We start from the raw sequence: 19,122 nt of genomic DNA on the forward strand, positions 1-19,122 counted from the left end.
CTTCTATCTTCATGTTAACGTCGGGTCATGTGCAGTGTGTGTTTACTATCTCCACCACACCACAGCATGCAGAGATGTGTGTGTAGATAGGTGGGGAGGGAGGGCGAGGAGGAAAAAACCCCAGAAACACAGCGATGGGCACCGTTACATCATCATCACCCCCAGCAGCAGAGGAGTGGTTACCATGACAACCACTTCATCCCCACCACTCCCCCAGCACCTCTTTTACGACTCCCCCTCAACCCTCCTCCTCCTCCTTACTCTGGTCACAACAGCAGTCTGCAGATGTTTTGTAACCTGACGACCAGGCGAGGGATCAGATCACCTCTCTCTCTCTCTCACACACACACACACACACACACACACACACACAGATGTAAAGGAACATCTCAACATTTTGCTGCATCTCTCGACCTTCTTTATGTCATTGAAACCAACAACTTTTATACATTAAAAAAGAAAAAAAAAGGTGTCGTGACAAATGTTTGACACAACTTTATGGTCGTTTAGGATGAATTTTATGATGCTGTTGAGTTGTAGTGTATTATGTGGAGAGGTGTACTCCCCTTCAAACATTTTCTCTCCCATTCATCAAGTGAGAAGTCATATTTCATCCACCACATATCAAGAGCTATAAAATCTAAAATGCCACACACAGATCAAAACGTCCATCTGAATCCATACTCCCTACCCCTACAGCAACAATAAAGCAGGAGAGTAAAGAGTAAAGGATAAGTTCACCGAAAAATACAAATTCAGTCATTATCTTCTCACCCTCATGCTGTTGGCATGTGGGGTGAAGTTTTGAAGTCGACAAAATATTTCTGGAGCTTCACACAGCAAAACAGCATTCTCCTAAAGAACTGAAGTAGCTGGGGACACACACATTGATTTGAAAAAGACGTTATTTACACCCTTTTAAAGCTGAAATCTTCAGTGCAGCTGCTAATCTTAAAGCACACACCCTGTCTGAATTGGATGCACAAGCTTGACCACAGGTCAAGGGTGTAAATGTGGTCTTTTCAAATCAATTTGAGATCTCGGGGCTTCCAGAGACTTGGGTTATGCTGAACAAGCCATTTTATGTTTTTTCTGTTGTTTTTTTTACGATATGAAACAAGTCCCCATCTACTTCAGTTGTTTATAGAATGCTGCAACGTTGTTTTGCTGTGAAGCTCCAGAAATGTTTTGTGGACAACAAAACTTCAACCCACTTTCCATCGACATGGGGGTGAGAAGATATTGAATAGATTTTAATATCTGTGTGAACTTATCCTTGAAGGTAACAGAAGCACACACATGCACACAAGAGCCAGTTTGAAACGCTAACATGCCTACAAATAGCCAACATATCAACAAAAATCCTCAATAGTTTAACAACATGGAAACAAGGGAAAGAAACTTATAGATTTATCCAAGGACAGCCACAAAAACAAGATCTTAAAGATGCAGAAGTGATTTATTAATAATTCATTCTGTGCCTTAATGTCATCAGTCAAACGCTGCTTGTCAAAATCCAGCTGACTGACATTTTGTCAGGTGTGCTCCGTCAGCATGAACCAGCTCCTCCTTCAGCCACCGACGCGTTAAAGGCCGACTTTGTGAAATTTAATCCCCTTAATTCAGTTACAAATAAACGCTGTGTGCGTTGGACTGATATCTGAGGCTGATATGGACGACAGATATCTTTGTTGTCGCCCTTTGACGTGATGTAGATATTACAGTTTTGTTAATTAGACTGTTATTTTGGAACTGAATAATATTTGGTAACACTGGCCCTTATTCTGAATGAATTAAATTCAACGTAATTCAATATATTTACAACACATATGGAACACAGAGAGAATTTTTACATGTTTCTATCTTGATCTGCAAGGAAAAGCAGAGCATAATTGTGTGTGAAGCTTGTAACTCCTCTCCATCGTTCCTCGACCCCGAGCCGCCGGAGGATAACGGTCCAAAATCCCTTGTCATTGTTTTTGATGTGGAATCTCACAGACTCAGAGAGAGAGAGAGACTCAGCCTCAGATGCTGTGGGACCTGGAGGTTTCACGGCTATACATCCCAGCCTGTGCTGCCGCAGAGCCCCACTGTGAGTGATACAAAGATGTGAGCGCTGTGTGTGTGTGTGTGTGTGTGTGTGTGAGAGAGAGAGAGAGAGACTGGGCACGTCCAAAGCAAATTACACAGACAAAAGGGGAATCAAGGAGGCACCAAATGAATGGCGTCTTTTTGTTTTTGCTCTTCAAAAGAAAGACAGATGGTCCAACTGAACTTGAAGCCCGCTGGACGTTTATAAGTGTACGTGACGTGTATTTGAGATGGTGGCACTGTATGTTGGAGGAGAGGCTTTGAGAGGACCTGGTAGGGTTCAATCAAAGGTCAAAGTTCAGCCAACATATTAAACTTGTACTGGTCGTGTGGCAAGTTTTAATATGAAACAGAGCTCAATAAATGTGGCACATGTCTTGTATAATTTGAGTATTCCCAATTGCATTTCATGCTGCTTTATACTTCTGTAAATATTAAAAAATAAAAATATAACTGTTCCCCAAAACAACATGACTGCTACAGCGACAGGAACACCAGAATTTTGTCCATTACTTGCCTTTTGGTCAAGTTTAGACAAGAAAACGACTTTGTTAGGTTTAGAAAAATATTGTGATTTGGATGAAAATAACTATGTTACTCGTATGACTTCAGTAACGTAGTATCCATAACGTCAATTAACTATGTTAGTAAGATAAAATAACTCACAATTGACGTATCCCTTCACACTGGACATGTACAGCGGTCTCCTGAGTGAAAGTCTGTACTTGTTTGACACAATCATCCACTCAGTGTTGATTGTGGCTACCAGTTTTAAAATAAGAATAATCTGAAGGTGTGGAGTTAAGGCTGACTTATAGTTGCACGTAGGCTGTATGTAATATACGCCATAGAAACTAAAAAAAGTCACAGGGGTCATTTTTCTGCAGAACAAGCACCTTTAATCGAGCTCTCCAAAACTATGAAATTGTCATTTTTTTCAAAAACTGACATCTACCAGCTGAAATATAGTCTTTAGCCACAAAAGGCTTTAGACAACTTCAGTTTCACATATTCAGCAGTACTCCTCAAGGCCTGTAAACATACTTTGATGCATATAACCGATGTTCCCCTTTCAGAACATTTTACTGATTTTACTTGTGCTGCAGCATTTGCAGATTGGTGTATTGGAGCATTTACTTGAGTAAAGGATCTGAGTGCTTCCTCCTCTACTGATTTCCATATTTTTGCCACATGTCTTATCCCTCGTTCAGCTGGTTTTCACATTCTCTAAAATGTTTTCCTTGCTTGACATATTGTTTCTGATTTCATGCCAGCCTGAGCGACGGTCCTGCTGGTTTGGTTCAGGGTTCAAGCGGCTGTCACACTCCTCAGCACAATGGGGCTGTCTGTTTACTCGTACAATAGTGCATTTCTTGTGGAGCTAAAAGCCTCCACCAAAATAAAAAAAAACTTGACACCCAGCCTCTGCCACGCGGTTTCCCCAGCTTGAACACACTGCCGCCCCTCCGGTCTGCGGCCCTTGACGGGAGCCTCCGGAAGAGGACGTACTTTTTTTTTTCTCACATGAATAATGATGTAACAGAAAGTGAGGAGAAGTGAAGGGCCTCCAGGCAAAGCTCTCACTCAATATGAATTCTCCTCGCGGCCAAACCTTTTGCTCGCGTCGAGCGTGGGGCTTTTTGTGTAGTTGGCATGACAACCTCTCAGCTAATGGCACAGCCAGGCCCATTGTGCCACTCATTGTCTGTCTGAGGCCTTTGCACACAGCTGCAGGCATGTGCAATTTGGGGTCCAATTTTTGACAGATTGCATGCTGGACGAGGCAGCGTGGAGCCACGGAAAGGTTAATTCTGTCAGCGGGACACATGGAGAATGAGGGCAGTCCAGTAAAATTGATTCAAATGCGTCTTTATCCATGTCAGACTGTACATGCTGTTATTTAACTGCCCTGATAGCTTTTTTACGTGACTGTTAATACACTTAAACAGTGAACAAAGGCAGTGATTCATTCACTATTCAGAGGACATTTTGGTTCAATTTCTAGTAAGGTTTACTTTATAGAGGTGCACAAGTTGTTACAACTGCTGTTTAAAAAGGTTAATAAATACAGTTATTAGAGATAACTGGGTGGCTAAGTTGTGAAGAATCAATTTGACTGCGTCTCCTCCTGGCAGATATAAGTGATTTTAGGCTGTTTCAGCTTAAAAATCTAAGTTCAATCGCTGCCTCAACTATCTGAGGTAAAGGAACAGCTCACCCAAAAATGAAAATTCAGACATTATCTAATCATCCTTACACTGATAGAAAGTGGGATGAAGTTTTGTAGTCCACAAAACATTTCTGGAGCTTCATAAGCAGAGTTGCAGCATTCAACTGAACCACTGAAGTAGATGGAGACTTGATGAAAACAACTGTAAGAAAACATAAAGTGGCTTCATACAGCTTGACGCATGATGCAAGTCTCTGGAAGCCCCAGGATCCCAAATTGATTTGAAAAAAACATTATTTTCAACCTTTTTAAAGCCGAAATTTTCACTGTAGCTTCTTAGCTAAAAGCGTGAGCACACATCCTGTCTGAAATGGGTGCATGAGCTCGACTGCTCATTGGGGGTGTAAATATCATCCATCCATCGATTATCTGTAACCACTTCTCCTTTTCAGGGTCACGAGGGGCTCGAACCGATCCCAGCTGATGGGGCAACTGCGGGTACACCCTGGGTAAGTCGGCAGTTCATCACAGGGCTGACGTTTACACCTACGGACAATTAGAGTGCAGATTAACCTAACTTTTAATTTTGTAAATATCGGTGTAAAAATCGTCTTTTTCAAAACGATTTGGGATATCTCGGCTTCCAGAGACTTGGAATATGCTGAATGAGGTCGATGGAGTCATTATAAACCTTTAAAAATATTTTAAGACAAGTCCTTATCTACTTCAGCTGTTTAAGAGAATGCTGCTATGTTGTTTTGCTGTGAAGCGAGTTGTAAGTTTATGACTTCTAATGATTCCTAATTAGTCTTTTTTGTGAAACCAACCAACCTTTAAAAAACTTCTCCTTCTTATGACCTGGATGTTATCGTATTGTGGTTGGTTTGGAGGTAATGATTGTGTTTAGGAGAGACTTTTGGTAGCTTTGTTTTGGTGAATGTTGGTGGTGACAGAGTCCTTATGAGACTCGTCCCAGCTGGAGTCTCCCTTTGTCATTAGTTTGATAAAAAGGTAGACTTCTAGATAAAAATGCTGCCTTCTTCTGCTTTTAAACAAACCAATCTATCTGCAAAAGACACATCTGTCTACCCTTATGGTGACCGCAGATTGGTGTGATACCCACTGGACTTCAGCTTTATCTGTCAGCTGATTCCTCAGACAGCAGCTGCAATCTCCTCAGAACAAGGCAAGGGAAGAAACAAGGGGCTCGTCTCATCTGTTTAGTCAAACACACACAGATTTGGGAACACGAGGGGAAACTGCTCTAAACAATCTGACAGGGACGCCCAGACAGCCGCCGCTGCATTATTCATCAGAGCTGGAGAGGAAAACAACGCTCTTTTTATCTTTCTCAATCACAGTCGAATGTCAGAGCAGATATTCAAACGCAGCCTCATTTGCAGAGGTGAGTTAATGCTGAGGAAGGTGAGGTAATCATGGTTTACTTCAAAAGGATATCCGAAATGTTCGTCACCTCGTTTTTGGCGAGAAATAAAACAAATTAATATTGATTATTATTCCGTTAGACTTTTTCCTAACAGTGAAATTTAGTTTGCACAAAGCGTCCTGCAGTTTTGATTTATTCATGGATCAGCGTTTTTGGATTTTAAACTGTTGGTGCTGTCTCGACATGATCAAAGCAGTGAAGACGATGCAGTGACCCATCAGAAAGTTTTCACTGAAACTTTTTTATAAGACTATGTGACTTTAGATAAGTGGTGTGTCCTGTCAAAGACAAATTAATCAGTCTGGATCATCAGATATTTGTCACTGAGTGTCCAAACAAACATCCAGCAGCTGTCCTGACGCCCCTTTTGTTTCTCTTATCATTTAATTAATCAGTTTTAATCAGTTTAGATGACTTTGTGCAATAGTGTGTAATTTCAGACATGGAATAAACTGTGAGGTTACGCCACAAATGTAATCCTGTTGTTATGCCAGTGTGCAAATACTGAGTGGTGGTCTGATGCACTTTCAATCCATGAAGAGGAGGAGGTGGCATTAAACCGAAAATCCTTTTATCAGTCAACAAAGATAGTCATGGGATGTCAGCGCTTTATTTTGTAGCAGCAATGCCAGAATAAAATGTTGGCACTGTATGTTTCTGTAAACCACAGATATGTTACTTTTCAACATTCCCCCAATACCTGCAGCTGACTTATGAGGAGGAGGAGAAGATGAACCAACATTTTTAAGAAGACTGCGGAACATTGCCGAGCTGTATTTGTGGCAACAAAATTGGCATTTTAAGCCAAAACATGATCTTTTCCGAACCCTAGCCAAGTGGTTTCTGTGCCTAAGCCTAACCAGTGATGTAAGAGTGTAACTAAGTACATTTACTCTTACTTAAGTACAATTTTGAGGTACTTGTACTTTACTTGAGTGTTTGTTTTTGAGTGTTTCCAAATATTATACTTTTCACTCCACTTTTCATAAGTTTAGTTACTAGTTACTTTGCAGATTACATGCTGCATCAGAGCCAAAGCAACGCAAAGTTACATTTATTTATTTTGATTAATCAGATGAATGAAATGCTGATTCGAGTGATCAGAAAAACGCTGAATAACAGATCTGATAATAATCACTTGACCAATAGTACGGTATACATTTAAATATATACTGTATGTATAATTTACTTTTAATTGTACTTACTAAAATACTAAAGTACATTTAACATCAGATACTTAAGACTTTAACTCAGGTACAGTTCATATGGGTGACTTTCACTTCTACCAAAATCATATTTTAACACAATATTTCAAGTATGACTTTTGGGTACTTTTTACAACACTGTTGAGTACATGTAACTAAAGTAACTGTGGATGTGCGATTGTTACCACAGAATGACTTAATCGCACTACTTGAGTAAATGTACATGTAGTAGTTACTTTCTATCTTTGGAAACCAGAAGACATCACAACGTAATCAATGCTAAAACTGACTCAATATTTTGACTTTATGTCTTTTGGGTACTTTTTACAACACTGAACCTGACCACCCAACCAGAGCCTGGTGTGAACGTGACATTAAACCCCGAAACATAAAGAGACGTTGAGTTTCAAAATATCTGTGGTTTTCAATGCCAACACTTACCAGCACGTATTGTCAGATAAGAGAACTTTTTTAATTCTATTGAAAAAAAAAAAATGAAGATGGGACCATGTGATGAGACTGGGGGCCAAACAAAGAAGGTCATTTTTTAAATTATTTATTTATCTATTTATTTTTTTTGGTAATTACTATTGTGCATTTATATTCTTAACAGGGATTCAACCATCCTGCAACTCATTTTTAGGGCATCTGAGAGAAGTCAACACACTGCTTTACTTAGGAGAAGACAGTAGGAAGGCATCTTCGCCCATGTGACACCACATACAGAGCTTTAAAAAAAACAATGACTAATTAAACACAAGCAAATTAAGAAACATATATGCCAGGTAGGCCATAGTTGTACAGATAGAGATGGAGTTTCGACACAGAGGAGCTGTTCTGGAGACTAGAAGTGTTTTGCAGCGTGTTGAGCTTTCTTTAGCCTTTGTATATTTCACAATGTTGGATCCAAACACTCAGAGTCTGTTCAATATTTTTCAAGGCAACTCCTCTGTCACAAGTTATAAGGAAACTGCAATCAGGAAACAAAAATCAAAGAAGCACAACCACAAAGGCACAAAAACGATTCAGAAAGGCTGGAACACAACAGCTGGGATGACACAAGAGACAAGCTGCTGAAAGGAGTGGTATTTGTACTGGAGAGCTGGTGAGGGGATTGAGAACAGGTGTGCAGGTGGGTGTGGAGATGGTGATGAGAAGGGGAGAGGACGGCGCAGTCTGACCCGACAGGAGGGGGAATGACCAGCAGACTGACAACAGAGAGAAACATGCCAAAAGGTTTTCACATGACGTGTCAACTTTGGACATCCTGCGACTGCACCTATTATATATTTGTGACCCCTTTTTAAAGATGTACATCCTCAGTAGGAACGAATGGAAGAACAGAAGGATTGATTTATTGTTTGTTTTGGTCTTTTCACAGGTTTTGTTCACAATAAGCAAAAGAAAAAAAAAAAAAAAATCAAACAATGCAACATTTTAAAATGAAAGAAAAGCATCAAAAGATAAAAATCCAATTGTGAAAAAACACAAGTTAAGTCTTAAAAATATAAACACTTTGAGAGCCCCTGGGTCCTCCAGCAGACTGTTTCAACACCTCAGAGGCTGAAAGCTTAAAGCCTCCTCACATAAACTGCAGCAGAGGTTTGTTTTTAGACATCTATCATGAATACCACCTGCAGAAACTTTACTTTCTGAAAATGTCACACGTTAAATTGAAAGCAGACTTGTCCTTCTCCGTGTTTGCTTCAGGATATCTACTGTATTTGGGCGTGACTTCTATTTCACAGAGGTCACACACTTCTTGCTGCAGCTGACATAAGGCGTTAAAGCAGAGTCAGTGTTTAGAGAGTAGCAGTGTGTGTGTGTGTGTGTGCGAGGCCTTCAGGGTTGGTGTAAATTATTCAGCAGCGGTGGGTTTCTCTCAGGGCGGATGGAAGTAAAAGCAGAGCATCTTCTTCTTCTTCCCTCCGCTGACCCGCTCAGTGCCATCAGCAGCTCCCAGCGTGCAGCTGGGCCGCATTAATTATTCATCGTTATAACTCTGTGAAAGGTATACAGAGGCCCTCAGCTCTCTGCCTCTCCCTCTTTATCACTCCCTCTCTTCCTCTCTCATACAATCAGCTCCGCTCCCTCGGAGCCAATAAAAGCTCAGAGTCGTCCGGTGGAAGAAGAACCGTTTTAAATTTACAGGTTTAATTCTTCGTGCTGTATTTTCCGCTCGGATGTGAAAAGCTGAAAACGAGCAGAGCAGAGCAAGAAATGTGTGGTATTTGTCTCTATTAGCAGGCGGCAGCATCACACTCATGAGGCTGCAGCACTTTAAACATTCACGTGTTTTAGATTTGTTATTCTATTAAAGGATTAATTCACCTAGATTTGAAAAAACAAGTTACTTATTTAACTCTAGTCCGTGGTGTAACTAAGTTGATTTACTCAAGTACTGTCCCTAAATTCAAATGATCAGGTACTTTTGAGTTTTTTCATGTTCTGTGCTTTATGATTTTACTGGTATAGTTACTTGTTACCTTACAAATTAAGACTGGGACACTTGAATAGAACAGAACGATTGCTAATGTTATAAGTGACAGCTGTGTGACAAGTTAAGATGTCCGCTGTGAAAAAGGTCTTCTTGTGTGGTGAGTTTTAGAGGCAGATACCTCAGAATGTTGGCTTACAAATCCAAAAGTAATATATAAAATAGCGCTATATATAGATACAACTATGGGCATGTTAAGAAATGGCAAAAATACGAGACATTTGAAAGAAAAAACTAGACTAGTTGTATATGACTGGTCTTTATCTCGCGTGACAAGCTGAGTAACATGAGTAAGGTGGCCCATGTATGACCATGATGCAAGAGGATTTGACTTCTGGGAGGACACAATCTTCTTATTCACGTTCTCTCTGTGTGTCTGTCCCCCCTGACCCTCTGTAATCCTGTGGTCTGCAACTGTAATCCACACACACACACACACACACACACACACACACACACACACACACACACACACACACACACACACACACACACACACACACACACACACACACGGTTCAGGATCAGTCTCTGCCAAGAGCACAAACTCAGGTCTAATGAAAGAAGAGCATGTAATCATGGGCTGTATCTAACCTTATAGAGAGAAATATAACACACACATACACACACACGCACACACACACAGAAGAGGAGGAGGAGGTCTTGTAAATACACATTCATGTTTATTACCATTTACTATTTACATAAGACTATAGATCGTTAGACTTTTTGACATAGACTTTTCATTTAAAACATTCATATTTTTTCCCCCCACAATCCCTTTTTCCTGTCAAAAGAAAAAAGTAATTCATATCCAATAGTAACAACTGTACAAAGACAGCCTGTAGGTACAATAATTTACTTAAAAATTCTTCTTATTTTAGTCAATGCAAATCATGTGACAACAAAAAAACGACAGCTCAAGAGTTCCCATCACAACATTTTTTTTCCCCACAGCGGAGCCGAGTGATCACAAAAGACTAGAGCTCGTATGTACATGCACTAAAGTGCTAGTGTTCAAAAGGCATGCAAATATTGGACTGGTATTTGTACAACTGCCTTCCAAATATGCATAAGGTTATTCAGTTTGTTGTCACCCATCGTCTACACGTTTACAGAGCCAGACATTCATCCCAACGTACAAATACACTACATCAGAAATGACATCATGTGTCTCCGCTTCAGACCTGATGAAGCAGAAGTCGTTTTTTTGTTTGTTTGTTTGCTTGCTTGCTTGTGTTGTCTCTCCTCTCCTTGAAAACTAAAAAGAAAAGCTTGAAAGGCCGGCAACACAAACGTGAAGGTGTTGAAAAACAGCTTGAATTGATGCAGGACGTAAAACATAAAAGACGTTTTATGTAGAAAAAGAAAAGTGTAAACAGATGAGAAAAAAAAAAATGGTGTAAACTTCATATGCAACAGCTGACCGACAGGTTCAGAATTGTGACTGAAACATACATATATGTATGAAATACATATATACACACATGTGGGGTGATGAGAAACTCAAGTGTGTGCAGGCACCTCTTATGGAAATGTAGTTTAATGTCTTTTTTGATGATATTACAGTACATTCCAGGTTCTTCTGGTTCCTCGATGGTCAGCTGGTGCTACTGGGTGGATCGCGACCCCCCCCCCACCGTCAGGCTCCGTCTCTTTGGAGTCTCTAGGTTTGAGAGGGGGAGGGGGGGTCTCTGAGGTACTGGGTCTTTTAGGCTGAGGTGGAGGAGGGTGAGAGGAGGTAGAGGACGGCCTCACGCTGGCTCCTCGCCCTCCAGGATGGTCCTCCGGTGTCCCGGCGGAGGGAAGGTGAACCTCCTCTTCGTGCCCTCGCTCCACTTTGGGGAGGAGGAGGGGGAGCGCGCGGCCCAGCGCGAGGGGGGTCGCCGGTTGGCCGGGCGGGCCGGTCTCAGGAAGCAGGAGTCCAGGGGTGGAGCCACTGGAGAGCGAGGCAAGTCCTGCCAATGACAAGGAGCTGTCAGAGAGGAGGGGAGAGCAACGGGTCGGCGCCGAAAGAAACAGGAAGTGATTTAAACTGATAAACATACATGAAAGAAAGTGAGGGAAGAATGAGCAGGGGGGGGATGGATACATGATGAAAAATAAAGTGGATGATCTTCCGCTACGAGCATCATTTTATAATAGTGGAGAGCCAGTGGGCGTAGGTACACCTGCGCAAGCTAATGCTGCAGTACATCCTGATGAGGATTGTGTCATATGGCCGAAAGCTCTATGTCAAACCAGTAAGTGGACCTTGAGTTAAGATTGTTGAACTGCTGTTTCAAAGGTCAAGAAGGAACTGTCTAGATCAAGCAGGTCACTGTACTCTACTGTTATTAAGTCAGAGGTTTGTAGACACAAACCACACCTGCCAACCGTGTCACCATGCAGAAGCAAGCGTGCATCTACTCATGGACGGGATGCAAACATTTAGGAGCACTGAGATGAAGCGTTTGTGCGCTGAGAGAAAAAACCCTGCACATGCATCTTGTCTCTATGACAACAATATCTTGACAACCACCGCAGTACCATCGACACTCTCCCTTTGCGGTTCGTTTTTTACTCGGGACATCAGAGCAAGGAGGATGTGTGTGCATGACATGATCCATAGGAGACAAACATATGGTGAATAGTATCACCTAGGCCAGGAAAAAGGGAGCAGCAGGGACGTCACCAGCACCTTTCTGAAAAGTTGAGATTGGAGCGCTTGGAAATAAGACACAGGGTGCCGAAGATGCTCACACATTGGGAACAATTTCAAAAAGACGCTATGTGGACCACTACGAAAGTTGGCGTCACAGCCCGGCGCTCTTCTTGGGGGCGTGCAACTCCCTTCTGTGTCTTGATAAGGTTGGCGGCTGTGGTTCGTGAAAGAAAGTAGTTCCTAAATGAAACTGCTCACAACAAGGTCTGTGGATTATCTTGACTAACCAGGTCATGATTTCTAGAAAGAGACATCGCTGTTGAGTTTTACAAGCCGAGTGCCATCTAGTTCCACTCTACTTGAGAAAAGACAGACATCTGTACAGCTGATATTTCCAAAACTCTGCAACTTCCAACAAAACAATCTAGATGGATAAACAAATAGTATGTATATACTGTATGATTTTGGGGTGAAAATCAGAGTTGCATATACATTTACATCTTTTGACCAAACCACCAAATCAATAGTTAAGGGTAACATTTGAGGCTGCATGATGCTCAGATGTATTTCTAATGTTCTGTTCACCTCATTTATGAAATGAGGGTCAGAGGATTAGAGAGAGATTTAAATGGATGTAGTGCTGATAGCTCATATGAAGGGATGGTGAGCGAAGCAACAACCGTGGATGAAACTGAAAACAAAAACAAACCTCAACAAAACCAAGTTAGTAAGTAAAATTAGCCAATCAAGTCCACAGCCTCGCAGCGACAGGCGTTTAGATTCCTCAGCCTCACCTAACTGCAACTTACCATCTGCTCAGGTAAGCATGGGGTCAGCTAAACAGGTGCAGGCGTGCAAATAATACACAAACAAAAACAGTCATTTAGGATGGACTAGTTAACTGCTGACACTCACATTTACCTTTGGACACACACGCACACACACACACACACACACACACACAGTGTTCCCAGACTTTAGGGGAGTTTCACAGTTTCACCCGTCAGTCCACGCCTTGACGGTGCTCAATCACTCGATGATTAAAAGACCTAGTGATGCACACCTTTTTACTGTCACTGATTGAGATAATCAATCACAGGCAGGATATAGAAATCAATTAAAAAAATCCCACATTTAGCAATCACAACCTTGTGAAACAAATAAAACCACACAACTCAAAGAAGCTTGTGATTAACTGGAGAACAGTGGAGACAACATGAGAATAATGGTGAACAACAAGGCTTATGTCACATTCATTCACTCTATTAGAGTCGTAATGACTCAGACTTTTCAGAAAGCTCTGATTTAACCGACTTGACGCTGAATAACGCCGAATATCCTGAGAACCAAATAAACTTGGCGGCTGAAAATAAGTGAAAGTTCCTCGTTTATAGTAATTAACCCCACATTATAATGGATATGATCTCATGAATTGTGCAACGATGTGAACAAAACATACACATGGGAATGTTTCCATCTCCATCTCTACATCTTTACTGGATAATGGATAAAATGAATAAAACGGGTCTCCAGAAGAAGAAATACGCTTCCACGTTTCATTGAACTTGATGTGAGACTGTCTTGTCTCCTCTCTCAATTGCTTGTCCTCTTTTGATCGCTTCTGTAACCACTGAAAAGTCATTTTGCATCGGGGCATTAGCTGTCACCCAGAAAATCTCCCTCTTTTTTACAGCCTGATGTTGGCAGGTATCTGTTCTTGATACGATGACGCACGTTCAAGTGTTCTTTCTTCTAATAAATTTGGTTTTAATTAGTTTTTTACGCCATAAAAAGTGAATGTTATGTTAGGATTGACAGTTAACCGTGACTCCAGATTGAGTCGGGGGGATATGACTCCAAATTATGTCACCAGCCAAGATGGCAGCGCCTGAATCCAAGATATTTTAGCTTCATTTTTCTACAGTGGGAGGGAGTGGAGACACGTCGTTCATCTTTATTTACAGTCATTGCCCAGAACACATACAGGTGTGTAAAGAGACTTTGCTTGAGTCACGTGAAGGACAGACTGTCCTAGTTTATGTCCAAACATGGATTTACAGTGTATAATGCTGTTGAAATGACTTTTATGCATCTGTCCCCTGGATGACAGAGTAAAAATTAGGAAAAGAGGGCGACAAGAAGAGAGAAAGTGTCTGTGGGTGAGTTTCGTCCCCCCTCAGAATGATGTCAGAGTGTGATTGGGTGAACGATCACACCGGGACATCACACCACTGGCCTGATTTATAAATAGCTCATCTCCAGGCGTTAGATTTCGGCTGAAGGATGGTGGGACATCGAGCCCGCAAAGCAACAATCTAGTTCTGCTAAAAATACATTGAGGCTGCGGTGGCGTGAGAGAGGATGAACTGAAGGAAAAAATAAGTCATACGGGTGGAAAGAGAGTGATTTGTCACACAACCTGCTGAACAGGCGGAAACGAGTCGCAGAGACGGATGGGCGGCGTCTCCATCGATGAATAATTTGTTTATGAAGACAAGTGATGGACTGTGTACACACCAGAAACACACACAAGTGGTTGTTTAATGGACGGCTTGTGAGTTAATACAAGATTTCCCATGTGATGCTAATACATCAGATCACACAATGCCACAGATCATGCAGCAGTAATGTGTACAGGAAGTCAGTGTACAGGAGCGGCTACTGGAGACAGCAACGTAAACAACTTCACATCAACCCTGACTTCTCAGTAGCTGCAACCTAAAAGGAGAAATCCACCTTCAAACACTTTGACACAGATCATTTGATTGCATCTGCGGGCACATTTTGTTTTTCCATTCACCGTGAATACTTTGCCAGATGTAGACAGCAAGATTTCAGTGCAGCTACGGTGGAAAATCCAAAAACATTTATGTCTTGTGGTGTTAGTTTTGGCCACAGACATCACATAAGAATGCACTGTTCTTCTTTTCTCATGATCAAGGAGCATCTTCCCTGTCAAATAAACAAATACGATAAAATAAAATAAATGAAGATCACTGTAAAATGTCAGGTCGGATGAGTCTTTCCCTCTAGACTGACCTCTCTTCAACTGTTCCTGTAACATTTATGTTATTTATGCTACATATGTATCTATAATAGTTCTACAATACGTGTCATGTCACGTTCATATTAAATGAATATGAGCTGGCTCTCATGTCGGGAGGTGGAGGGGATAGCAGTGACATGACAGCTGCGTTAAATGGCTGCCAGGCCAGAGACCCCTGTTCAAGACCGCGTTTCAACATTTGTGGGCATGGACGGGATAAGACACTGGGACATTTTCCAGCCGCGGTCGTTGTGACAGAAGCAGGTATTTTAAGCCAAACCAGGGTCTTTTCCAACTCTCACCGATTGTTTTTTTGCGCTTAAACATAGCCAGACTGTAGGTAGGTATGGCAACACCCCTGGGACAAACTACATGCAGAACTGCTGTAAAACTACGCTTGCTATGTGCTAAGGTGGTGCATTGTTGCCTTTTGTAGCTTAACATGTTTTCTGATGTTCATACTGCTGTTCTTGTTTGCTGTTAAAATATTTGGACTTTTGTTCTTTCATGCTTTGCTAATATTGTTCTTGAAATTCAGTGCCGATGAAGCCAATTTGAATCGAACTGAACTAAAAAAAGTGAATGTTGGCGACGATGACAGAAAGTTCTGACAGAAGAGCTTTTTCTGCTCTGATCTCATCAATCAACAATGAAACTTGTTTAGTTACGCTTACATTGTGCAGACTTTAAAGTTCTCAAGGATATTTCATTCTATGCCGTCTATTTGCAGGCTAATGAACACTGACATTGGAGCCTTTTGTCTCTCCATGTACAAACAAATCACGGGAGGAGGTATGTAAACAATGCCGCCAGCATCGAGTGTTCAGACTACACATCTTAAGACTTAATTGGCAACAGAACCCAATGTCACCTCCTCCTGCAGCATTTTGAAAATTCACATTATCCTTGTCTTAATAACCACGTTTTTATATTGTTTGTCTTTAAATTTGGACTTTAGCTTTAACAAACTACTGTAATAAACCGTCACTCACATTTCAAGTTTTTCTCAGTCCAAAGAAACTCTTTGCTCTTGCCTCCCACATAAAAAAGCCAAAGGTTTAGACATTTTGTCTGCATATTTTGTTTTTCAAAGGTATTTCGTCTAATGTAGGAAAATTACTACCTGAATTTCAAGTAGGTGGAGGAGGCTGAAGAAAACTGAATACCTGCACTCATCATAGAAATCCACTGTAATATGTTGTGTAACAGTGTAAAGAGTATCTGATGGTGGATTTTTCCTTTTGATCATGCAAAATGGACCAGAGTAACCAGTTAATATCCACCAGGCATCAAACACAACCCCGACAGGTAATATAGTGAAGAAAGTGATGAGTGTTAGCAGCTGTCTTCTTCAGTTAGTCTTTGAAGGACTTGTTAGTGTGAGAGGAAATGGTTAAGGGGAAGAGGAAAGAAAAGAGTGAAAAAGTGAAACATCACAAGAAAACATCTCAGTCCATCCAGTCGCACACATGGTGACACAGAGAGGAGGACCTGCTAGAAACACATGTTAGAAGTATCCAGATAAGAGTCGTACAGGTCCCCAAAGACAACAAACAACCTGCGCTGAGGAATGTGTGAAACGTCCAAAAGAGTCGTCTTCTCGTGAGTCATGTTTACTGGTTCACATTTTGGTTTACCAAAATTCAATGTGATCAGTAATCGAGACACAATCTGATGACTCTTTGAGTCACATGAACTGAGTTTGTGAGTTTGTTTCAAAGGACCATACCGGCAGTTTTGCAGGATTTATCACATTTATATCAAATTATAGAATTTATATTGTCGCCAAACTGGTTTCATTTAGTTTCTTTATGATATGAAAATCAACTCGCTGAAACTTGAAAACAGATTTAGATTAATGTACTCCATTACAGATCGCCATCACACACTAGAGAGCAGGATTCATACTTCATATATTGATAGCTTACTGTTTTTCTTTCAGGTTTGTCTCAAAGAACTAGCAGCCTACGTTTGCTGGTAATAAACATCAACTCAGATGTTAGCTGTGCCTGAAATATAAGTCGTCTGTACTATGTCTGCCATTCTGTAGTGTTGTTTATCTAGAATTAATCCCTGAATGCAGGTGAAATGATCACACAATGCAGCTTTATCTTACCCCGTGCACTGTCGAGACAAAAAAACAAACATATTAGTTTACAAAACTGTTGTTCACTTATGTCTTTCAGGTTTGCCTCTAAGGACTAGCCATGGCTATTGACAGCTGCCTATGTTAGCTTGTAGTCAGCTAAGCTAACACATGCTGGCTCAGTGTTGCCAACTTGGCAACTTCTTGCTACAGTTAGTGACTTCTTCAGATCAGCAGTGAAAATGTGAGAAATATATTCAAACATATTACACTGTTGTTTGTTGTAATTCATTAAAATGAATGTGAGGAAATCACAATTAAAATGATTGTACAACTTCATCTAGTGACTTCTGGGGCTAGGAGCAAGCTTCTTTCAGTGCCGGTTGCCAAAGTTAGCTGTTCTTAACTAACTTTGCTCTGAAATCCGGTGTATAGGAATGAAAGGTGGATGAATCAATGTTTTAAGACACAGCTTATATGTTTGAACATCTGTCGACAGCTTATTCAGCTGTCCTGCTCTCAGCTGTGATGGACCTCACTGACACAAACACAGTTTAATAAATATTCGCAGTAACTGATTAAATCTTTCTTATGCTCATCTCCTAAAGTTGATTTTCATACCAAGCTATCAGAATATTTAATTAAAGTCATCTATAAAAGGTATGGTTTGGAAATCAGTAGATGTGATTTATGGTTAATGGGCTAAAACATGCAAAAACACCATTATGGTCCTTTAAAAAAACAGATGTTCTCTACAAAAGAAACTGAGCATGCGTGCATTTACACGTAGAAACAGATGGATGGCCGTCGCACAACTTTTGACACCACTCCGATGGCTTCACACACTGTCACTCTGCTGTCCTGTGAAGCATGCATTAATGAAGAGGGTGAGGAGGGGGAGGGGGGGGGAGGTCTGCAGGGCGTGAGGTGAGAGGTCCGTGTGGCTGGTGAACCAACCGCCAAAGGTCGTAGAGGAAGAGGAGGAGGAAGAGGAACTTACATCACGGAGACAAGCAGAGTTAGAGTCCCCAAGGAGTTGTTAGTATGACAGTGTGGTTCTGGATCAGAGCACAGTGGACAGGGAGGAGGAGGGAGAGATAGAGCCCAGAGGGGAGGAGAGAGGGGGGAGGAGGAGGGAAGATAGAGCGGGAAATGTTAATCGGTAAAATCGGGCAAAGAGGAAAATATGTCTGGCATATCAAAAGATAGAGAGGTTGACCAGGAGAAATAATTCAGCTTGCAGACCACGCAGGCAGCAGTAAACACACACCCATTCACTTTAGACCGGGAAAAACACAAGGGGAACGCTGACCTTGATTTAAACAGGCCAGCCGGATAGTGTTGGAGATTACCTAACATTAGATATGAACAGCTACAAATAAACCAAACCAGGGTTGGATGATAGGATGCGAAGCGATAAAGTTTAGTCAATAATCACGTAGCTAACTCGAATCAGTGAGCAGGACCGCTTCACGGCAACACTGGGTTTAAGGATTTTTTCCCTCAATGTGATGAAACCTTACTATTATTCTAAGTGCTGTATCGTAGGTATTATTTTAGATATTTCAGTCACTTTATTGTTGTAACGTTTAATTAATCTATAAGCCAGTCAGTGGACAGAAAATTACTTGACAGTTTTGATTATCACTTGTCGTTTATTAAGCAAATATGCCAACAAATTGCTGATTTCAGTTTATCAAAATGTGAACATTTGCTGTCTTTCTTTGTTAGTTTTGTTCTTCTGGTCAATGTCAATGGCCAATTTTTCAATATTTTTCAGATTTTTAATAATCCATAACAATTGTTGCAGCCGTATTAATATGTTGGGTGTCTCCTAGAAAAACTTAGTTTGCTTTAATGTTAAAAACACATTATTTTTCTCATACTGTCCATTGCTGCAGCACCTCTATTCACCCGCTGTCTTAACGCTCCATTT

General features: G+C 41.1%; 1 protein-coding gene across 1 annotated transcript in view; it reads right to left on the reverse strand.

The window, feature by feature from the left end:
- Positions 1–10,071: 10,071 nt before the first annotated feature.
- mtcl1 (microtubule crosslinking factor 1) overlaps positions 10,072–19,122 on the reverse strand; it is a 73,876-nt gene continuing 64,825 nt past the window's right edge. Inside the window, 3 exon segments of the mRNA XM_084368620.1 lie at positions 10,072–11,123; positions 11,126–11,171; positions 11,174–11,368. Of these exon segments, the coding sequence (XP_084224746.1) occupies positions 11,077–11,123; positions 11,126–11,171; positions 11,174–11,368 (288 nt within the window). The 3' untranslated portion in view covers positions 10,072–11,076.

This window comes from Pagrus pagrus, assembly GCF_965226575.1.
Source record: "Pagrus pagrus genome assembly, chromosome: 12".
In the NCBI taxonomy this organism is placed as follows: domain Eukaryota; kingdom Metazoa; phylum Chordata; class Actinopteri; order Spariformes; family Sparidae; genus Pagrus; species Pagrus pagrus.